Here is a 22,447-nt window from a genome sequence, read left to right as displayed (position 1 = left end):
TAGGTATACATGTGTAAAGAAGTATAACTGTGCATCTTGCTTTAGAGTTCTCTTCCCAGTTGGCTGTGGGTTAGTAGTGTACAGAAATGCTAAGTCCTGATCTGTAATGATTTTGATACAGGATTTTCTTTTCATAAAAAGTGACCCAGTTTCTCACTGATATGGTGCTGTTTGAAACATAGTGAGAATTTTTACCCTGAGTCAATTTTAAGCCCACAAATTGCTGTCAGCCCATGATATCCTCTCCTTCCTGAGAAGAAGATAGCATGGTATGAACTAGGTGTCAAAAGAGGTGTGAAAACATTTTGAGGAGGCTGTTCAGAAGCTAAGAGAAGTTACTTTTATCTAGGAACTAAAAGTAATAAAGACTTCAGGAGTTATTTTAGTAAGAGCAAGGGAGGTGTGTATTTACAACTTATATGGAGCCAAAGTCTTCCTCCTTTTGAAGGATAAAATCATATACTGCAATAAAACCACACTTGAATCAAAAGGCCAAGTGACTTTGCACTTGGAAAATGTGCAGTAGCAACATGGCTTTTGTATATGACATTAAAAGGCATTTGTAGATGTTGGGCTTTGGGAGAAGTACCTTCTTCCAAGGAGGCAGAAGAAATGTGATCTTTCCTAGATCCTAGCAGGTCCTCAGAAGTCTAAATGACTCATCAGAGGAGAGCTGTGGGCAGAGGTGCATGGCTACTGGCATGATGGAAGGAGTGTATGAGAAGAGACTAAAGCTATCTGAAAGGTTGAGAGAAGGATGATGTAGCAAAAATTTAAAAGATTCGAAAGGAAATGAGATAATGCACCTGAAGGAATCGGGTATGCAGATGCTGTTCTGTAGCAGGCATACCTTATTGCTAAATTACTTGTTACCAGACAGTATAAGCTTGCCTATTTATTTATTAAGCACCAATTTACAGAACTCCTTGCATGGTAACTTCAGTGCTTTTTTACCCCGTTACACAGCTGCTTGGTTCCTTTGTATTGCCTTTTTAGGAGGAACATAAATTGTTGCCCTTGGTAATAAAATTGATGCTTATGTTTTCCAGAAAGATTGCAATCAAAGTCCAGTGGAGAGAGAAGGGCACAAATGAAAAGAGAGGGTGATAATCTTACACTTGACGTGAGTTGTAGCTAGAGGTAGAACAGTGATTGGGAAGAAATGAAGGATGGGGTTTTCTTGCTATTATGCATTACAGGGCTTCACTTGAACCGAGCGGTGCTGTAAAGGAATATGGCCCCTTTGGCTTTCCCCCCCTTTCTGTGCGACCTTGTACCTGAATTGTTACTAATATGGTATGTTTTTTAGAGCTCTGTTTCATGCCAGTTACCGGATTGCCTGCAGTAGTAGAAGAAATGTGTGCTGCTACTTCTGCCAGGTGTTACCACTGCTGTGGAAGAGGCAAGGGAGTGGATGGTTTTCACTTTCAGCTGCAACATATTAACATTAAAGTAATACTTGATATATGGGTAGTTACCTTTATAACCACTGCAACTAAATTTGAGGATGGTGAGTCAGACTTCTTTGTTCTTGTTTTCTTCCTTATGCAACCATGTTGCCAGAGAGCCTGTGGCATGGCAAAGAAGTCCTGTTCGTATTCTGCTCTTCTCACTCCTCTGAAAAATAACTTCAGTGTGTGACATGTTTCTGGAATGTAATATGTCATCTCCCTGGAAACAGAATTCACCAGTGGTAGTTTTTTTGCTTTTAAGTATCCCAAATAAATAGGCTATTTCTTATGAAAAACTGTATCAGTCAATATGTCCTCCCACAGAAGTTTATAATAGTCTGCTCCCCCCCCCCTCCCAGTAATGACTTGGATTAAAATATCTCTGACTTAATACTCCAAAGAAATAACTTCCATTTCATATATGAAAAAGGAAAGTTTGCATGTTTTTTCACATATGCTTTATTTGAATTGCCAGCAGATCCAAAAAATTCCTTACATGGGTATAGCTTGTTAACATAAAAATGAACTTTTCAACCTTACTACTCATATACATGAAAATAGGTAATTGAGACTAATGGAATTTGAGGATGATGACTTAATGTAGCAGCAAGGCAAATTTAAATCATACATATGGAAACCATCTGTGGTTGCCACAGACTTAAACCAAAAGAAGCTCAGGAAACTTGGGATTCATGTATGGAGATGTGAAGAACAGAGGACAAGAGCTTGTTTCAGACAACTCTCCAATAGCTCTAACACTGGCATAGAAAGTTATGTCTGTACCCCTTTTCTGGGGAAAGCTGACATGAGACCAGTATCTGCCTCTCTGCAGAGCATGCGTAATTCTAAAAGTCACAGACCTTGTTTCTTTGGGAACACCGGCCATGAGGTATTCGTTTAATAAAATGAAATTTCATCAAATGTTTGTTTCAAAATAGTTTTAGCACTGCTACTCTTAAATGTACTGACCATGTTGTACATGATTTGAAATTAAGGTAAAATATTTAAGTGGCTCAGTACTAGCAGTGCAAATCACTTTCCCTGTGAATGACAGCAAAAGGATTATTCCCATGCAGAACCCTACAGTTTTCAGCCATATTAGAAATGGGTTAATGCTAGATTTTATGCTATTGACTATTGTTGGGAGCAGTTTACTTTGCTTGTATAAAATAAAATCTGACAATTTAAAGTCTTAATGTCTACAAAAGATAATCTGACCGAATATGTGGGTGTTCCCAGTTGTTGAGGGTTTTTTTGTTGTTGTTTTGGGTTTTTTTTTCCAAGACCACTCAGCTGTTTATATGCTCTGTACTGTTTGCTATGTTAACTCTACTTCAAATGCTGTCAAAATGATGTGTAAAATTTAATGAGCTTTTTGGCTGTTCCAGGGACCTTTGTAAAATTAACACTTTAATGAATGTGAAATACTAGAAATATGTCTTGATTTTCTCCTCTCCCCCCCCCCCCCCGGTTTTAGTGGGGTATCTTTAGGAATTCTTTTTAACTTTTATTTCAGTGGCATGGCATTGCATTTTTCTGCAATTATGACTTTAGTAGGCTGAGTGAGGATGCACCTTCCAATAGTGAATAATTATTGTGTTATAGTCTTAGTGGATTGTTGGAGACTATTGTATCCCTTACTGCCTTGCTTTTACCCTTACCAAAAATACTAAAAAAAAAAAAAAAAGAAAAAAACCACCTTGCAACAGCTACCTAAAGTGCAATGAGTGAATTGCTGGCCCTTCTTTTCTGATCAAATTTTCATCAAATAGTTCCCCCACCATCACCATACATAAATCAGTCCTTTTTTGAACAAGGAGAAAAAATAATTCTCATGCATGAGACTTTTTTTAAATTAAAACTTAATCCAATGTAAATCTGGATTAACTCCCAAAGGCTTTCAATGAGCAGCTGACTCTGCTACCAGCGAGAGTATTTTTTGTACAAATACACTTTACTGCACATCTAAACTATGGGTGTTTCTGTTTTTACGAGGAATAGGAGTTCCTTGTCACATGGATATGACACCAGATAAAGCATTTGTCTGTATAATTTTGATTTCACTAACAAGTGTATGGCTGTGAAGAGTTTTTGGGGTGTTGGTGTTGGCATGCAAGTATATTTAACTGAACTGAGTGTTACTGCTGCTATTTCTTAACATGGAGAGAATGAACATTGAAGGTTTGTGTTAGCTGGCTAGTTGTCACGAATGTACATTAAAGCATGACTTGAAAATAATGCAGAGGGTTTCATGCAAGCCCAGCTGAACTTCCAGGGTGAGACCAAGGAGGGTACGTGTTTCAGTAATAAGGACTTGCAAGCTTTCCTTTCTAATATTCCCTCTACTGCCTCTTTGAGTCCACTGTGCCACTGCTCCTTTTATTGCTTTGAAAGTCAGAGGGGAAGGACTGCTTTTAAAGCTGGTGATTAAATTATTTTATACAGAAAGGAACCTGGTCACTGCTGCATATGTTTGTTTTCTTAGCTCTGTTTAGTTTGGTTTGGACCCCAAGGTGTGAAGTGGTGTGGGATATACCAAGGAGAGATTTGCAGAGGTAGTTTAAGAACTGATTTATTTATTTAGTGTTCACTGTAGTTCCAGCATTTAACTCAAAAAGCTTTTCTTGTTTTTTTCATTTCTTTGCAATGGCTTTGAGGTTCCTCAAATGTAATTTTTCAGTGCTGTATGTGTTGTTAGAGCTTACCTTTATTCATGTTTATCTTGTTCATCTCCATCTTATATGTTATCTTTAGACTCAGAGCCAAAGATTAGAACAAGAAAAAGATACTGCTGGTACTGTCTATATTTTTTTGATATACATTGATTTTTAAGCTATATCAGCTGCTAAATCTTGCAATTACCAACTTGCAGATTTTAGAGGAAAATAAGGTGTACTTTGGATTTGTATATAAAGCAACCAGGGTATACAGAATTAGACTGAAGTTCTTAAAATGAAGCAAGGAAGAGTGAGTTAAATGGGTTTCACAGAGAAAACAAACTTAAATATAATCAAAGACTTATCCAGTAAGCATTTAAAAATGTAATTAAAATTAATTCTGTTATGACTTTCAACAACAGTGAGGCTCATTCAGCATGCGGACTTATTTCTCCCCCCACCCTCCCAAGGACTTTACACAAACTACTATAACTACATTAAAATCAGAAATCATGTGTATCATAGCAAATGCTTAGTCTGTACATATCCAATGTTAATTAAGCAAATATCACGCCATATCTATTAGTACCAGATAGAGTTATCATAAGCTGCTTATTGGTACCGTAACTTCCTAAGATTCCTAATAAAATATTTTGATCTTCTACCTAACCATGTCCGTTGCTACTCTGATCAGAAAGCAATGTCGTTCACTCTTTTCCTTTTTTGGCTTAGACCAACTGGCAATATTTTATTTTCCAGATTGGGTTAGTTTAGCCAAGAAGAGTGAAGACAAGTGGTGATATAAGTATAGTGTGTTGGAAATAACAGTATATCTTTGCAATTAGTTTTACAGAATGTGATGGTGGGTTATTCTAATAAAGCATTGTCCATAAGTGTAGGTCCTTAAATGATTTTTAACAGACAGTTTAATGATCTTTTTTCCTTTTATGTTAGCTAATACCCTTCTAGAAAAAGTAAATGATTGTATGTCTGGAGAAAGCTCATAGTAAGAAAGGCTGGAGACGGTTAGATTTTCTAAATGGAGTCAGATGATCTATATTGATCTTGCTTTCTTTCATTATTTGAAATTGGATTTTGCTTGAGGGGGAGACATGCACATTTGTATAGTGGAACACTTGTGACAACTGTATCCATGTATATATAAAACAATTCCATTAACTTTTCTTGCTAACACCTAAAACCTGTATTACAAGATTGTACACTATAATAAGTAAGAGCAAGCCCTGGCATTATATACTAAACTGGAGTTTATTATTTAGAGTACAAATCCCTGATTTGCAAGTATTTTTCTTTGCAGTTTTTGTGGTTACAATGCTTCCTAACAGTTCACCATTAAGGGCATGTGGTATTCTCAAAAGCCTCAACCCTTTTCTCTCTATGATTACATCTTCCTCTTTTACATCCATTTATTATTCAAGATTTGTCTTCTTAAAGAACCCTAAAATTACAAGTGTTGGGCGAGGGGGAGATGAATGGTGTCTATTGTGCTTGCTCTCATGCTAATTCATTAACTTGAATTTGACACTTGTTTGTGTCAAACTAAAAAGGTCAGTCTGATGTTGGAGAGTTTATGAAGCTATTTGACATCTGGTTGTTTTTAAAGTAATAAATCTTCCCACTACATTATGCTGCCTAAAATATATCTATAGTTTTTGTGCAACTTTGTAATGAATATTATTTGCAATATAGTGATGCTATAGTTAGAGCTGAAGATGTGCTTTTAATATGGACCTTTTGTTTTCAAGCATTTATAAATTTTTCAAAATGTTGTATTTAGAGGAATGAAACCTTTTTTTCTGGTTTGTTTGATGTTATTGCACAAAAAAGTCTGCTACAAGTAAGTGTATTTCCAGGAAAAATCTTGCCTGTTGGGGTACCTAAACTCTGGTCTATAAATGCAATCCATCTGGCATGAACCTTTTCATGGGTTTTTGTTTAGTTTGGCCATTACTGGGGCAAACTGAGATGTGGGTCTTTACCTGGGCATGCGTGTCATGTAGCTAACGCACAAATTGACTTTACAGTACACACATGGTATGTCTGGTCACATATTAGAAGAGATGCAACATATCTTTCATTAAAATAAGCTGTAAGGTGGTCTTTCTAACACAGTGAGTATCACTGCCCTTTTAACCTTTCTCTTTTCTGAGCTAGTCACTCTGACAAACTCAATGACTACTGTAGATCTAAAATTTGATCTGACCTTTGCATTTTAAAGGTCTATGATATATTTTGGTTCCTTTTAAGTAATTACACATGTTCAAAATTTGCATGATATGCTGTTGTGTAAAAGATAACAGTGATTGTACTAGTGTTTAACTATCCTGGTATTTACTGGAAGAGCAACATGGCTGGGTACAAGCAATCCAGGACATTTCTGGAGTATGTGGATGGCAATTGATGTAGGTGATTAAGGAACTGACATGGGGAGGTGCTTTACTGGACTTGCTAGTGGCAGGAAGGAAGAATTGGTTGGGGATTTGAAGGTCAAGGGCAGCTTTAGTTGTACTGGCCATGAAATTGTAAAGTGTGAAATCTTGAGAGAAGTGAGCAAGTCAAATAGTCAAATCACAGCTCTGGGCTTCAGGAGAGCAGGCTTCAGGTTGTTTAGGGATCTTCTTGGTAGGATCCTATGGCAGACTGAACTAGAAGGCAAAGGGGCCCAGCTTGTTGATTTTCCAGAACAACCTCCTTGAAGCACAGAAACAACCCATGCCAATGCTCCAAAGGTCGAACAAGTGTGATAGGCCAGTGTGGACGAACAAGCAACTCCTGACTGAGTTCAAATGCGAAAAGGAAGTACGTGGAAGGTGGAAGCAGGGATGAGCTATCGATATGGAGTAAAGAGGAACTGCCTGAATGTGCAGAGGTGGAATTAGGGAAGCAAAAGCTCTGCTAGAGTTGAACCAGCAAGGGATCAGAAGGGCTTTTATTGACAGTATATTGACAGCAGAAGGGAGGCTAAGGAAAATGTGGGCGTGCTGCTCACTATGCAAAGTATATGGAAAAGGCTGAAGTGCTCTATACCTTTTTTTGCCTTTTTTTTTATCAGTGAGGTTTGACCTCAGACCTCCAAGGTCCCTGAGCCTAGCAGCACCATTTACAGGAGTGAAGCATTACCCTCAGCAGAAGTTCGTCAAGTTATGTAGCACTCCAAAAGATTGGATGTAGACGGGATGCATTCAGGAGCACTGAGTAGGCTGGCCAATGTCGCTGTAAGGCCACTCTTGTCTTTGAAAGGTTGTGGTGACCAGGCAATGTACCTAATGACTGGAAAAAGTCCTCAGACATCTTCAAGTGGGGCAGGAAAGAAGATCTGGAAAATTACATACCTGTTCACCTAGCCTCAGTCCCTGGGAAGCTTATGGAGCAAATTCTTTTGGATGCTGTTTCTAACCACATGAAGGGCAGGAAGGTGACTGGGAACAGTGAAAAGTTTGGCATAGCATGCAGATTTCATCTTTCAACTACTCTGCTCAACACAAAACTGTTAGGAAAATGCTTGAGTTTGCACATTAGCTGTAGTTTAAAAAAATAAAAATAATAATACTAGGAAATACACGATCAGAATTAATCTTGAAATACTGTCTTCCTTACAAATGCAGTTGATAAACCCTTTCTCAAAAATATGCAGAAAAATGAGCAATGTAGAATTTAACATTAAAATTAGCTCAGAGGTATATGTAGGATAGTGATTTTACTGTTGGGTAAACATTTTTTTTTCATTTAATATCAAACTCTTAACAGTATCACACGCTAATCAATACAATTTTACCTCCATGTTCTAAATAAAGACTTAGCAAAAATGCTATCTTGAAATTAATGATGAGTATCAAATGCTAATGAAACTGTGGCAAGTTTTTCAGCATCGCTACTTCTAATTTTCAGACAGCTAGCTGCTGCATTAGATTTTAGTTAATGATCTCAGTGTCTGGCTGGAGTTGCTTGTTGGGGTTTTTGTTTGTTTTTTTTTCTGTTTTTTTTTTAACCAGCTACATGAAGCACCAAGTGCATTTGAGGAAGTCTGAAAATAATTCTTTTGTCTGGACTGTTCTTTTTCCTTCTGTTCTGAGATGCTTTAACCACTATTAAAGAAAATATTTTGGCAGTGTTAATGAGTTCTAATTGTTCACTAGGCGATGCTTTTCATAGGAGAAAATCTTGAAAAACAAAGTTTTTTATTCCTCTATAGAAGTAGAAACACTGTCAGTCGGGCAAAGCCAAAAAATGCAGTTGCCTTAGTACCAGCAGATTCTAGTAACTGATTTAATAAATTTCATTCCAGCTTGGTTTTTCCCCACTGAGGCATGAACAGGTATAATGTTTTGCTTTCTTTACTTCTTTAATATTGATTGTAACATATTTACATATGTTAATGAGGATCAGATTAGTTAATTACAGTTTTAAGGATAGTCACTTAAGACAGCTGTAGGGAGTCACTCAAGATGATCAGCATTGAAGTCCCTTGGACAAGTGTCTGAGCACTGTAGTTACAGAAGGACGAAGAAAGATTTTGCTGCACTTTAGAGCACCCCAGTGGCTCACCCAGAATTGCCTTTGAAAGCAGTGAACTTTGGTTAATCAACAATAAAGAGACAGCAAATTTCTTGGAGTGTTTTTAAAGGGGAGGAAAGAAGGTAAGAGAAAGCAAAGGCTTGCCCAAAGTATACATTGGATTTTAAGTCATGAAGTTGCTAAAGAACCAATGTAGTGGTTGTGCTGTTAAGGTGACACACATTGAATACGATATAAAGCTAAAGGAGGGCAGAGGTATTCAGCTTAAAGATTTCTGAAAGAGCTGAAATCAGCCAGTTTCTCCAGGCTACTGAGATCCCTCTGAACAGTAGCCCTTCCCTCCAGAATACGAACCACAAACTTCAGTTTAGTGTTTTTATATTCTGTCAATCTGTGTTTTTCCTTCAGTTTTAGTTGAATGTAGTGACACACATCCTCCATAGATATAAATTGTCATAGCACCATTGATTCTTTCTTCCTCTCCATCTCCAACTTATTCTTACCCACATACTACTTATAAACCAGAGGAGTGTTGCTGTATGCTGCGAAACAGCTGCCAGAGGAGGCTGTGTTTCAGTAGTGGATGGGGGCTGTGTTCGTGGTGTGTGTATATAATTTGAAAAGTGAATCAGGACATTAACTTTGCTACAAAATTATGGCTAGCTTTTAATCTGCTCTTCAATTTGCATCCTCCATCAGAGGAGAATAGAGTCAATACTGAGTAGGTCTTCAGTCCGATCCAGTTCAGTATTTAGGCCAATCATGTGCTTAATGCAGCTTTTGGGCAGAAAGACAGCTTGAGCTGCTCTCTGCCCCAGGCTACCAGCTGCTTGCCTAATTGGCCTGAGAGCACAGTAGGAACAAAGCTGAGACTTCGAGTCAGCTAGCTTGGATGTTGCTGCTGACCACAAAGAAGTGGCTAATTGTTTTGAAGGGGCCGCCAGTGTCACGCATCTACAGCAACTGGCTGGTCAGGGTGTTGCTGGCATACCTGCTATCATCTAGCTCTCCAGCGCCTTCATGTCAAGTCAGTGTGACTGACGTTTAAATCTGCATCTGTTTCTTCTACTGGGCAGCGCTTGAAGGTTGCTGGGCTGAAGCTTATTATATCAGACTGAGCTTTTCCTGAGCTGATGGGGAGGTTTCACAACAAAGTATGGCAAGTGGGGAGATTTCTGGAGCTCTTATGAAAAATATATGAGAAATGTAAATGTTTGGGTTTTTTTAAACCTTTAAGTAGTTAAAATCAGTGCTGCTCTATTTTGTTTGGGAAAATAATATTTTGCATACAGTTAAGGTTTAGATGTGAAATAAATGCTAATAAACTTGTCTCTCAAGAGATTCATCTGCTTGAATGTGGAATCTGGAATGCAGACAAATACTGCTTACAGTCACAATGATTTGTTTCAATAATTATTTTATAATTATTTAATTGAGTTTTCGGATATTTTTATAGGTGTGTGTGATTCTAGTGTGTTTTCACCAGTGATCTTGCTAGTCAAGATCCTGTGAAGACAGGGCTAAGCAATCAGACTTAGTCTGTCCATTTCTCTCCCTGTGTCACTTTTCCTCTTAAATTTAAACCCATTGATGACAAACTGGTTGAATTTGACGTTAAAGGGCAGAGATCTTGAAGATAAATCATTTCAAAATTTTGATAATCAGTGGTGGGATACAGAGTGAATGCTCCTATTAGTCCTTCTCCTGAAGGAGAAGACTTAACTCACCATAATGTGTTCTCTTCTGGTAGCATCCAGCTGGCAAATCAAGTCAGTGGTAGTCACGGTATTCCTTGTTTTTTGCTGCAAGGGGTTGTCTCAAGAAAATAAGTCATGGGAAGATGCTGGTAGTTACAGTAATGGCAGGAAGAAGGGTTTTCAAGATGAAATAGCCAAATATGTGAGAAACTAAGCTCATTTCATTGTTTACAAATCAGCTACTTCTCTCCATTGAAGAAATTCTGCTAATAGTTCATCTGCTGGTGAATAAACAGTGTGCCTACATTTTGTTACGCTCTTTGTATATGGTACATCCTATGTGCAGGCTCTCCTTGACATGGACGAAAGCTTGCACATGGAATGACTGCAGATGACAGAACAGCATTTCCCCCGCCCTGAACAAACAGGATATTATTTATTACAGTGAATCCAAACAGGCAGTAAAGGGTGAGCCCTTTATTCAGACTACTACTTGCTTAAGTGCTGCTCAAGTTTTAAAATGGATTTAGTTAGTTGGTGCAAAACTTTTGTGTGGACAATCTTAATCCAGTTTAGACATTTGGCTCTTAACAATTTTGCCTAGCTGTTTTCCTTATAAAATCAGGTTTAAATTGAAAGCAGTGAGATTGTAGGACATCACTTTGTCCACAGGGTCTCCAATGAGAAATGACCTAACCTAAATGAATTGATTTTTTTTCTTTCCTTTTTTTTTTTTTTTTAATTGACTTCAGTGAAACTGATCCTACTTCCTCATAGACAAGTCCTTGTAATCAGAGTTGAATTTGCAGGCTGTCACCTAAAGAGACTTTCTAGAAAACAGAAATATATTTAATATATACCTAGCATCACCTTCCTTCCCATCTTCCACATTTAAAAATTCATTAAAACATTCATTGCAATTCAGAGGAAAAAAAAAAAAAACACATGTAAGCAGAGTTCATTTTTCAGCCATTGACTGGAATGCTGCTTACAGCTTAACTTAAATATTAGGTAATTTTATAGACCAGCAAATGAAGTAAGTAATCAGGATATAGAGAATTTGAAGTGTTGATAGGCATTTGATTAACATTGTATCCCAAAGACTATTGAGCTGCATGTTACCATTACTAGACCTCTTCCCCCCAATAGATAAAAAAAAAAAAAAAAATTCACATGGATAAATCACACGTCATTTTAACAGTTAAGTTGACTCTTCAGAATATAGCAGAGAAGCTTCCTGACTTCATCGGAAACACTGCAGACTTTTCATAACTGAAAAAATATGCGTTTTTACAAAATGTGCAGTTTTCTTTATTATTAATAGACTACAGTAAACTGTTAGGATGGAGAAGCAGGTCAGATGGTTTCAGGTAGTTCAAATCCTTCTCACTAGCTTTATTTTCTCTAGCACTTCAGCAGTTTATATCCTGTACTTTATTTCTGGTTGTGGATTTAACTATTGCAGTTATTTCAAAAAGTTGATCTCAGTTTTTCATCATAAAGATTAGTTTTTCATTTTGATTTAAAAATTAAAGCCTACTTATTGTGTGGTAATAGAAGTGTCAGGATACTTCACGTCTGTGGAAGTTCTCCTTTCTGCATGGGCTTTCGCTTTCCCCTCTGAGAATATTAAGTTTAAGATGACTGTGTACTATAGCCTCTCTGCTGGTTGCATCTAATCATACATATTCATTTTATATGTTGTACATAGCCTTTAAAGTTCACTTATCACACTCAGTCTTGAATCATCATGGTTTCAAATATCTCATTACAGGAACACTTCTCGCCACTCTTTTTGAAAATTGTTTGTTTGTCACAAATTTTTACTTCTTACATATAAAGCTTCCCTCAGCACCGGCCAGCCCTCTCAGCATTGGGGTTTTGTGAAGTAATAATTCGAATCTAGAGATGTGCTACTCCAGTGTAGAAAATAAAATTTACATTGGTTTCATTTCAGCCCCTTAAGATGGTGTTTAGTGTTTAGTGTTTAGCTTTGGGCAGCCAAGCGGTTAAGTGTGTCCCTACCTGATCCAACGCTGGCAAGAAGGGGAGTCACTGGTTACTTTTCGTTGTAGCCATCTTCAGTTAGATGAAACCTGAGACAGTTGCCTCATCGCTTTCCAAAACAGGAGGTTTGACAGCAGTGATGGGAGAGGTAGCAAATGAGAAAGGAAGGAGCAAAAGCTGTGACTGATGTAGTGGGGAGCAACAGATGTCATGTGGAAAATTGAGATGTACTCAATCAGCTTGTTCTACAAACATTTTCATACTGGTGTAACTTAGTTATGGGGTGTGAGATGCAAGCATATGAGAGAGAGAGTTTAAGCTTTGAAGCATTTCAGACAGATGGAAGTTTGTGGTTGAAGACAACTTATGTGGAATTATAGGCTAGTGGTATTCACAGCTTAATGATTCTGTTTTAAAAGTGATTTTATGTTTGAATTAAAGAGATGTGATGAAAGAGAATAGAAGGAGCTGAGTTATAGAAAGCAAGAGAAGGAAAGACCAACAGCTGCTGTTGCCTTACAGGTGTGTAATCCAGCGTCATACCCTATATGAGAACCTAATATGGAGAACTGCAAGTTAGTCTCATGGTACCAACTTCAGCTTGTGCTGTTGGCCAACATGGATTTCTTTAAGTACATTATTAAAAGTAGTATCATAATAAGTGAATTGGGAAAGATGCTTTGACATCTGTATTGTAAATCGTATTAAACTATACACTTACCTAGAAAAGAACAGACTTGTCTGAATCAGCACAAAGTATTTGATATTCAACAGTTTGAAAAAAAAAAAAAGAAAAAAAAAAGTAATGCTATAATAGTCTGCTTCTTATTTTCCAAATAGGCTTTTAGCACTTCAAGGAGAGTTCAATTACTCAGAATATCGCCTTTTGTATAAACAGAAAAATGGTTTGTTTATAAAGTGTTCACTGTGGCAAAATGTGTCTTGTTCTTAGCTCGTTTTTTCCATATTTTAACCTGTCTGATGTATTTCAGTACTCAGAGGTTACTTTTCACCTTAATGTTGACTGTTTCATAAGCATCTCTTGCTTCTGTTTTTATCAAACTTTAAATTAATAAATCAATTAGATTTTTGCAAAACCATTTATTGTAATGCTTTACACTTGGGGCTTGTCTTAACTGGAATAAGAACAACATTAGTTTCATCTGAATTCCAGTGCCTCTAACACAATTAATTGACTAAACCTGTACTGTTAGTGATTCTACTGGTTTTGGAAAATTCATATTCTGTACTCTAATTTTCTTGAGTTACTCCTTTTATTGTAATTTTTAAATAGTGGGTATTTCATTGAGGTTATTTATTGGGAAAGATGTTGCTGTTTGATAGTGCATTAGAGACTTTTCTTTAGAGATGATGGCTTTCAGTAGTGTTAACATGAGTCATAGAATATAGTACATGTTCTGTAAGTATATTGTTTCCTAGTTGTCATGTTCTGTGTCAGACTAACTCACCTTTTATTATTCATGCACTTTATAGATTAAGTTAAATTTTGCTCTATATGTGTCAGAATTATGTAACAGCAAGTGTTTCCTTTATCGGTAAGGAGGTATTGCTTCTCATCAAGTTGTCATTTGCATTCTAAGGTTTGAATTTCAAAATTGGCAATATTTACATTAAAATTTTTTATCTGTCACACTTAACAGAAAGGGCTATTGCAAGACACGAAGTCAGAGAAATAGAACAACGTCACACAGTAGATGGCCCCCGACAAGATGTGACACTGGATGAAGAAGATGATGTGGTGATTATTTACAACAGAGTACCTAAAACTGCCAGCACATCCTTCACAAATATTGCCTATGATCTTTGTGCAAAGAACAAATACCATGTTCTACATATCAATACAACCAAAAATAATCCTGTTATGTCTCTGCAAGATCAGGTAAGGTGCTGCATTTGTGGTGTTTTTATTAAATAAGGAAAAAATAAAGAATAATTGTATGCTATTGTAAACATATATGATCTGATGGAATTGGCTTTTATTACTTTATTTTACATTTTCCAAAAGAATGAATTTCAACATAATTTTTACACTTTCTTTGTACGTGAGGAGAGTGGATGTTATTGCATTAAGCAATAGGTTTAGGGTTTTGCTGTGCTACTGGAAGTGGTAAGTATCTGTTTATAGGCCAAAAACTAAGCTTAAAAAGGGACACAATTAGGGCAGAAATTACCTCTGTTAAAACTGTATGTAAAAGTTTGTTGTACTGTCATCTGTCTGTCTTTCGGCTGTTCAATAATGTTTGCCTGGTATCTCCCTTTGAAGTGTATGCAGTCTTATGTGCTTTCCTCTCTGTGTCATATAGGTACTGTATCATGCCATTAGGGCTATACTGCCGTCTTTGGTACCAAAAACGATGAGTGATGAGTGCTCTGTTTCTGTTGGGTCTGTGTGAAGATAATTCTGTGCTTCAAGTAGTTGTCATTTGTGCGTGTATGGTTTTTTGGGGTGTGTGGTGTGTTTTTTGTTGTCTTTTTAATAATAATTCTGTGCTCTTGGTGAGTGCACATGCAGGGAACCCAAGCCAGAGGTCCAAAACATCATTATGTCCACTGGCTGTAAAGCAGATGTTGGCAAACTCTTGGGTACATATTACTGGTTGTATGCTGATCATCTTAAGATGATATGCAGCAGAAGCAGGAGCTGTTCTGCATTGCAGCACATCTGCACAGAGGCTCCCAGCTCCTCCTGCTGTGTGCCTACAGGCAGAAGCAGCTCAGCACAGCTGTTGTAGTCTGGAGAAAAAACAAACAAACAAAACCCAACCAGATAGTACCTGGACCTCCCCTTGCAGTTCGGTATGTGAGAGAGAGAGTGAGGTAGGGATCTCAGAGGAGGGGACACAGTGAGCTTGTGGTGGGATTTGGGACCTGTTCTGTGACAGTGGACCTGTGTCACTGTTGGGTTTTTGGTGTTGTGAAATTCCCTTCTTAAATATGCAGATGATAACACTAGTAACAGGAGTATCTGAGAAAACAGTGAGATAAGCATGAGGGTCCAGCTGTCTGTGGTTTCTTCTCAACAGTGGTAGCTGGAAATGACAAAGTGTTCTCTTAGTCTTATACTAATTTTCAAATGAGTTATAAACTGGTGTTATCCCTGGTTTGGATTGAACTTTAGGTCCAGTCATTCTGGACGCTTTCTGATTTGTCAGAAGTTGGGCTTGTTTGTTGAGTTTGCTAAGGAATATATAGGGTAGCCATCCCTATAATCCTGTCCACTGGGTAAAGCAAGTACTAAAAAGCCATGCAGAGTGATTTCCAAAAGATTTAACAAGCCTGTATCTGTTAATTAAAAATTCTGCTCAAGTCAGTCCCGCTGCCCTTGCAACTACCAGTTCTGTTTCTGTGAAGGTGTCTTTTTGAATGGTAATGGTCTGTCCAGAAGGATAGGAGAGCTTGGTGGTGTACATTTGGTGTAGGAGAGATTGATAGTGTAGACTGAACATAGGCACTTTTCTCGCAACTTTGCCTTACATGTCTACTTTGAGTTTCATTCAAATCAGATTTGTTCTTTACTGGCTTAGTTTTGTCTGCAGAACCTCTGCCCCTCACTTTTCCCCCTAATAATTTCCTGCTGAAAAACAAAAATCCACCAATGCTGGTCATATCTATAACACTGGCAGTCCTACATTTGTTTGATGCTATGCTATTGTCCAAGGTGGTAGATTGTGTTATTTAATTAGATGATTGATATTCCTTCTCTTCAGTGGTCATTAACAGGGAAATGCTAATAATGAAAAAGTTTATATATTGCACAGTTATTCAAAGAAGGAGTATTTATCTTTAGTATATCAAGATATGCTGCATATATGATCTGCAACTTGCCATTGTCTTAAAGTCACAACAGACATTTCTGGAGATGGCAAGGGACCTGAGTAGTAGTTGATACAGGTTTAATCTTTGTGTGCTTGGATGTGCATGAGATATTCACAGTACCACCTTCATCAGTACAGCTGAGTTGAGTATGTGAAGTGTATATGCACCAGAAGTGAAATATGTAAACAAATCTTAGAGGCGAAATTATTTCATCAGTGATACTGTTTCTTAAAACAAATCTCCCCGAGCAAGCTGAGGATTGTCTTGATTGGTCTGACATAGGTAACTTTAAAATAGCTATCCCTCTGTTGTATGCTATTTCTGCTGTACTTTTTCCAAACTATTCTAATGTTGTAATGGATTTCAAGTTCTCTGCCCATATGTGAAACCTTTACTTCTTGAATGCAATCTTAAAAAAACTACTAAAAATCCATTCCAAATATAAACTGTATCTGCTTTTAGATAATCCAGTAGAAGTCCCTAACACATCCAATTTAGTTTCAGATGGAGATTTTTCCAGTAGCACTCCTTTCTTTTACTGCTCTTCTGAAAGCAGTGTCCTGGTAACTGCCCCTCTGTTCACAGATTGGTCTTTTTTTTGTAGCAAACTGAGTACCCTGTTGACCATGTTGCATTTCTGACCTATAATAACAAAAATACTTCAATTGAAATAAAGTAGCCATTTGATAGGATTTTAGTTGTTGCCTACATGTTTCGGTGCTGATATTTTCTGTCCATACAAGTATGCCTTTGTGGATGGCTGCTTGGATAGCATTCCAGTCACGTAAACCTTGGGGGTTTTTTTGTTACATTGTGAATTTGTGTCATCAAACACATTTAAAACCTAATTAGTATTCTGTCTTGCAGCATATATTCATGATGATACAGTATTAGAAAAGGGGATATGAGAACACATTCTGCATACTGTTCTTGTGAGCATACAAAAGCTGCAGTACAATTATCCAGCATTTAACTATCTCAGCTTGTTGTTTTCTGTTCCTTGTTCTTTTCCTCTCCCACAGTGTCTTGCTCCATTTTTCTCAAAAGAGCAACCTGAAAACACGTGATCTTGCTTCTAAATCTATTCTAGAGCAGTGGCCTTCCAGAGGATAGCACTCTCATACTGACTTTAATAGTGCGTATTTCTTCAACTGGTCAGAGGCTGCAATGTCTCTGTTAGAGATGGAACTGGTAAAAGTTTGCAGCAACACTGTTAGAAATGGCAGTACCATCATACGGTGTTTAGCATTTAAGAACTTTTCTCTTTGAGTTAGGTAGCCTGGTGTATACTAGTGTCTATCTCCATACCTGTGCCAATTGTATTTTTCCTCCTGGGGAAGAACTGTTGATGCCAGACAGGGATATCCTGGTTGACTGAACTGGTAGACTTAGTTCTGTCACCATCTCACAAGATTGCTTCTCTGCTGCCTTGCCTTGAGCTTTCTTGTGGTTTCTCATGGCATGAAGCTGAAGCTGTGCTGCTAGCCTGTTTCCAGTGGCCCTGATCCTATAATTTAGAACTAACTATTAGCTTGTATGACAACTTGTGTAGCTAAGTTACCAGGCGATTTCTGCAGAGGGATTCTGATTCAATCATCCCCTTATACTTGGTATTTAAATCTGAATCTGCGATTTCTTTGAATGGGGACACTGTAGATCTGCACTCTCTTTCTTGAAAGCTCCATCTCTTTTGTGATTCAAAATGGAAAATTCTCATGCGTCCTCTCCAGGCTGTGCTCATGGTATGTATCCCCTTATCTTTGATATACTTACCCCAAGGGTGAGGGAACTGGCTGTGGGATCCTATTTTAGCCATCTTGTCTCCAAAGCCCAGCTCTTACAATTTTCTGGCCTCAATAGTGCTTTGAAAGATTTAGCATGCAACACTGATCATGTCACTAGCATTCACCTTAAACAAAGGACAACTTTCATAGCCTCTTCTGTCTAGCATCTTGACCACAAACACTACTCATCAAACGGTTTCTATTCCATTTCATTGCTTGTTCCTGATAAAGAAGACAAAATCTATTTATAGTTTTGAGTCAGAGATTCAGCAACTGACAAGCAAACCTATAATATAAAAAAGCAGGACTCTTTCAGTATCCAGAAGTCCATGTGATACCAGGCCATAAGAACAATGACCGTACCACCTTTGGTGGTAGGCTATGTGTGTGTTTTAAGACTGTAGAGAAGAGGGATTAATGGGAGTAATTGGTGGACAGAGGAGAACTGATAGGTCAGAGCATCACTTTGATTTGCCTGCACAGGTTCCCCAGGTTTTTTGCTTGGATTAGGTATCCTGGGTTTTTTCCTTTTGGATCACTGGGACTTGTTTTAAATTACATTCAGTTTTTAGGACAATTGGATTTGATTTACCTTTCCAGGATGTCTTATGCCCCGAGTACATTTCATCTGACTTCTTAGTTCAGTGAAGCTCAGCTGATTTCTCACTTCCTAAAGGTTGCAAAGCAGCTTTGTAGCTGATTGTTTAAAAGCACCATGGAACAGCTTCACAGGAATTCCATTCACAATTATCTGAACTTTTAAAATAACCTTGGATTTTATTCAGTTGAGTTCAGATACAGAAGCTTGCTCAGTCCCTTGAAAGCTCCAGTATCTTCTGAGCCTGGAAAAGAAAGGTAGAATTGATCATATTTAACGATAAGAAACAGCAAGCAGTATTCGTCTGTGCCCTAAAATGTGTGAATCCTGACTCAGTAGGCTGTCTGTGACCTGGAACAATTCTGATTTTTAGAATGCTGCAAACTACAAGAAGAGAAAAGAAACTTCTAGCATGCAGGCTAGTTATAGGTGTTAAAAACTTAAGAAATTCTCAGTGGCACAGCTTGTTGCTGGGCCATTTCTTAAGGTGGATGTAAATGTCATGGCTGTCACGCAAAACCTTCCTAGCCTTGTCTTAGCCTTAACAGTCAGACCAGGCAAGCTAATAAAAGGCTAAACATCCCATCAGGTCTCTGGCATAAAGTGAAATTTTAGTTTCATCTATAACAATCCTATGTTTATAAATGGTGATTTTCTTAGCAGACATAGATGTTTTAAGACATAGGTGGGTGGGGGAGATGGAAGGAGAACATATACTCTGCATTTAGAGAACTTCTTTACCAGGTAAAAAAAAAATGTTCATAGCTGAGGGTCTCCACTGAATATGTCTTGTCACTAATTTTTGAAAGGTACAGTCAATGAAAATGTAGTTGGTTTGAACAGTGTAGGTAGTACAGCTGGATTCCAAGTCATACAGATGCATTATCACTGTGGTGCACCCAGAAAGGGACAGGAAGCCAACGCAGTTTACAAAACACAGTTGTATAACATTTTGCAGTGTTCCCCAGATAGATTTGCCAGTTTTCATGTGCAGTATATGATTTAAATTGTGAAATGCCACAGACTGAGATACTTTGTATCACTGAAAGAATGACTGCTGCCTGTTATGAAAAAGTAGTATCACTTTCTTTTGCCTGAGAGTCCAAGAGCCAGTATTCAAGGAAGTTAAATAAAGATAATGAACCTCTTCAAATCATAGGCAGCAAACTTTGCACATTTGAATAAACAGTAGCAGGCCAGTCTTGCAAATAAAAATCAACCAATGAACATTTCAATTTCAGGTTTCAGGATACTCTCAATCCATTACACTTTACAAAATATTAGTGTGTTGTCTTGAGCTCTGAGACCTTTCTTTTTTGACTCTTTCGTCTCACCTCAGTGTCTTTCTAGTTATCTGTTATTTATAAGTCAAAGATATTGTAGATGTGCAGAGAATTTTACAGAGCGCAGTTGTAAATAAACCACTCTGTCCTGAATTTGTCTTCTACTCTTTAAAATTAACTTAACAAAGGTTACCTGTTTCTTTGTAAAGCTATAGTTGTCATAAGACTAAAATGTTAGTCATTTGTATTTCTCTGTGCACTGTGAAACCAAAGTATTCTGTGATACTTCCATGTATTTGTATTACCAAAACCATTCTCTGTTGAACAGAGGCTTGTTATGGTATGATGTTTTGCAGTTTTCTATGGTTCAGTTGTGATATCTTGCTTGCTTTCCAAGTGATTTTTTAAAATGATTTTTAAGTGTGCTTTCCTATTATGTTAATAAACTATCTTCTCATTCTTAGCTTCAGAAATGGCATATCATTGCCATACAGCTCAAGCAGTACAAACTTATCATCTTTTCTTTATTATCCAATTCACTAGTTTTTAAATAACTTTCTGAGCTAAATGCCTTGATGTTAAAATATTCTGTTCATCTAAGGAAGCCAAGCTATATCAGCATTTGCGTGTCCCGCTTAATTTCATCATACTTCCTGGTTTGGGGCGTGTGTCTGTTTGTTTTTGTTCTCTTTGAAATGTAAAACTATTCCTGGTTTTTGTGAAGTTTGCCAAGAGATGCTTTATCAGCCCTTGTTTAAGGACTACTTCATGCTTTAACATGATCTTCTGGAAGTTGCACTGAGGTGGATGTTGGGCTTAAAAGTAACTATTCAAAGTGATAAACTGTAGATCTAATTTACTCTGTATACATTTTAGAAAATTTGCATTGCATTTTGGAAAGGGGGAACAAATGAACCATCAGATTTGTTTATGTCCCAGTAAAATAGGTCTACAAATATACTTGCAAGTCTGGTACACTTTAATTTGAGGGACTGAATACAAGTCAGACAATTTCATCAAAGGCATACTTGCATTTCTACTTATTGCTGAGGGAATTCTGCATTGCTTTCAAATTACAAATAAGATGAACCGACAAAAAAATTAAGTGTTTGTATTGATTGTATTTTTGTGGTAGTTTTCCTTGAATTGCCCTTCTGATTTCTGCATTATGCTTTTTATTAGTTTCTGATCATTAAATTGTGGTGATGTAATATGAGTCATCTCTGTGCTTACAGAAAAACCTACTTCAGTTGGTGAAAATTCTTTAGTAATATTCATAATAATAATAGACTTTCTCCTAATGCATTGTCAGGTTTTACTTATTGAACAGAAAGCACCATTTAATCAAAACCTAATGTGTTCCATCTGTACAGAAACATTTTCTGCTGTCTACCTTTACAGGTCCGATTTGTGAAGAATGTGACTTCCTGGAAGGAAATGAAACCAGGATTTTACCATGGACATGTATCCTATTTGGATTTTGCAAAGTATGTTACCCATGGATTTATCTGTTGAGTAGCATAGTAGTTTTAAATAAGCTGCTTGGCTCCATCTGGATTTTTACTGCCCTCTAGTGATAACAATCTGACAATTGCTGCTAAGAAAATTTCAAACACTGAATTTTTCCTTCAGATGAGCAGTATTTGGTTTCACTTTTCAGTACAGTTTTTTCATGTCTCTTTGCATGATAACAAGTAGCAGAGCCCAATTTCAAAACTATTAGCATGCCGAGATTAGTATTCCTTGGCTGAATTACAAGATTGCTGTGCCTGAATATTCTAGCTTTTCTTATTGCACTTTCTTTGTTAGTGATTGGCTTTTCTATCCGGGAAGTCTGAATTCTCAAATATGCTTCACCTAAAAAGTAATACCACCTATCTCCTAAGTTATGCAGTTCTTCACTTTCAGACTATCCTTTTACACTTTATCAAAATACTACAAATTATTTTAAAACGCTTATTTTTCTGGCCTAATATTCATTTGACTTGCAGTAAAAAGCATAGAAATATTTCTGTAGACTTGAATCCAGCTACCTCTAAAATCGATTTAAAAGAAAATGAGGCAGAAATTCTCCCAGGGACTTCAAAGGTACAGGATCATATCCATATTCCCTCTCCCATGTGTTTCTTTTCTTGATGGATTTAAGATCTTACTTTTGCTTCTGGATTTAAGGCTGTGATCCTCAGGAGTTCAGCACTGTGAAACCTCCCCATGAACTGGAAAGTCAGTTTTGCTTAAGGTGCTTACTAGGCAGTACTTCATTCCAGACTCGCATCATGAAGGAAATGGCTTAAAATTCAAAGTGGGTATTGATCCTTCAGATCTCAGGATCCTGTGTGCAAACAGTAGTAACCACTACTTATACCTCTTGCTGCTGGTCAGTCTGGAGTAATGTTATGCTTCTATGTATTAAAACACTTGATTTTTATTGAGTTTTTTGTATGTAAGAATTTGTAATTGTTTAGTCATTGCTTTTAATGATTCATTCTGTTATACAGGCTAATTTTAAATTTTAGCTTTTTATTATAAAGAATTAAAAGAGGAAGTGAGAATTTCATAGATTCCCAGAGTAGATTATATAATAGAAAATGTTATCA

The 22,447-nt window shown here is 37.2% G+C and overlaps 1 protein-coding gene across 1 annotated transcript in view; it reads left to right on the top strand.

The window, feature by feature from the left end:
- Positions 1-22,447, top strand: part of HS2ST1 (heparan sulfate 2-O-sulfotransferase 1) — a 95,625-nt gene that overhangs the window by 58,966 nt on the left and 14,212 nt on the right. Inside the window, exons 2-3 of the mRNA XM_067300968.1 lie at positions 14,010-14,248; positions 21,252-21,337. Coding sequence (XP_067157069.1) covers positions 14,010-14,248; positions 21,252-21,337 — 325 coding nt within the window. The remainder of the gene's footprint in view (positions 1-14,009; positions 14,249-21,251; positions 21,338-22,447) is intronic.

Source organism: Apteryx mantelli, chromosome 8, assembly GCF_036417845.1.
Source record: "Apteryx mantelli isolate bAptMan1 chromosome 8, bAptMan1.hap1, whole genome shotgun sequence".
In the NCBI taxonomy this organism is placed as follows: domain Eukaryota; kingdom Metazoa; phylum Chordata; class Aves; order Apterygiformes; family Apterygidae; genus Apteryx; species Apteryx mantelli.
The sequence above is the reverse complement of the archived record's forward strand: the minus strand, read 5'-3'. Positions and strand labels throughout refer to the sequence as shown.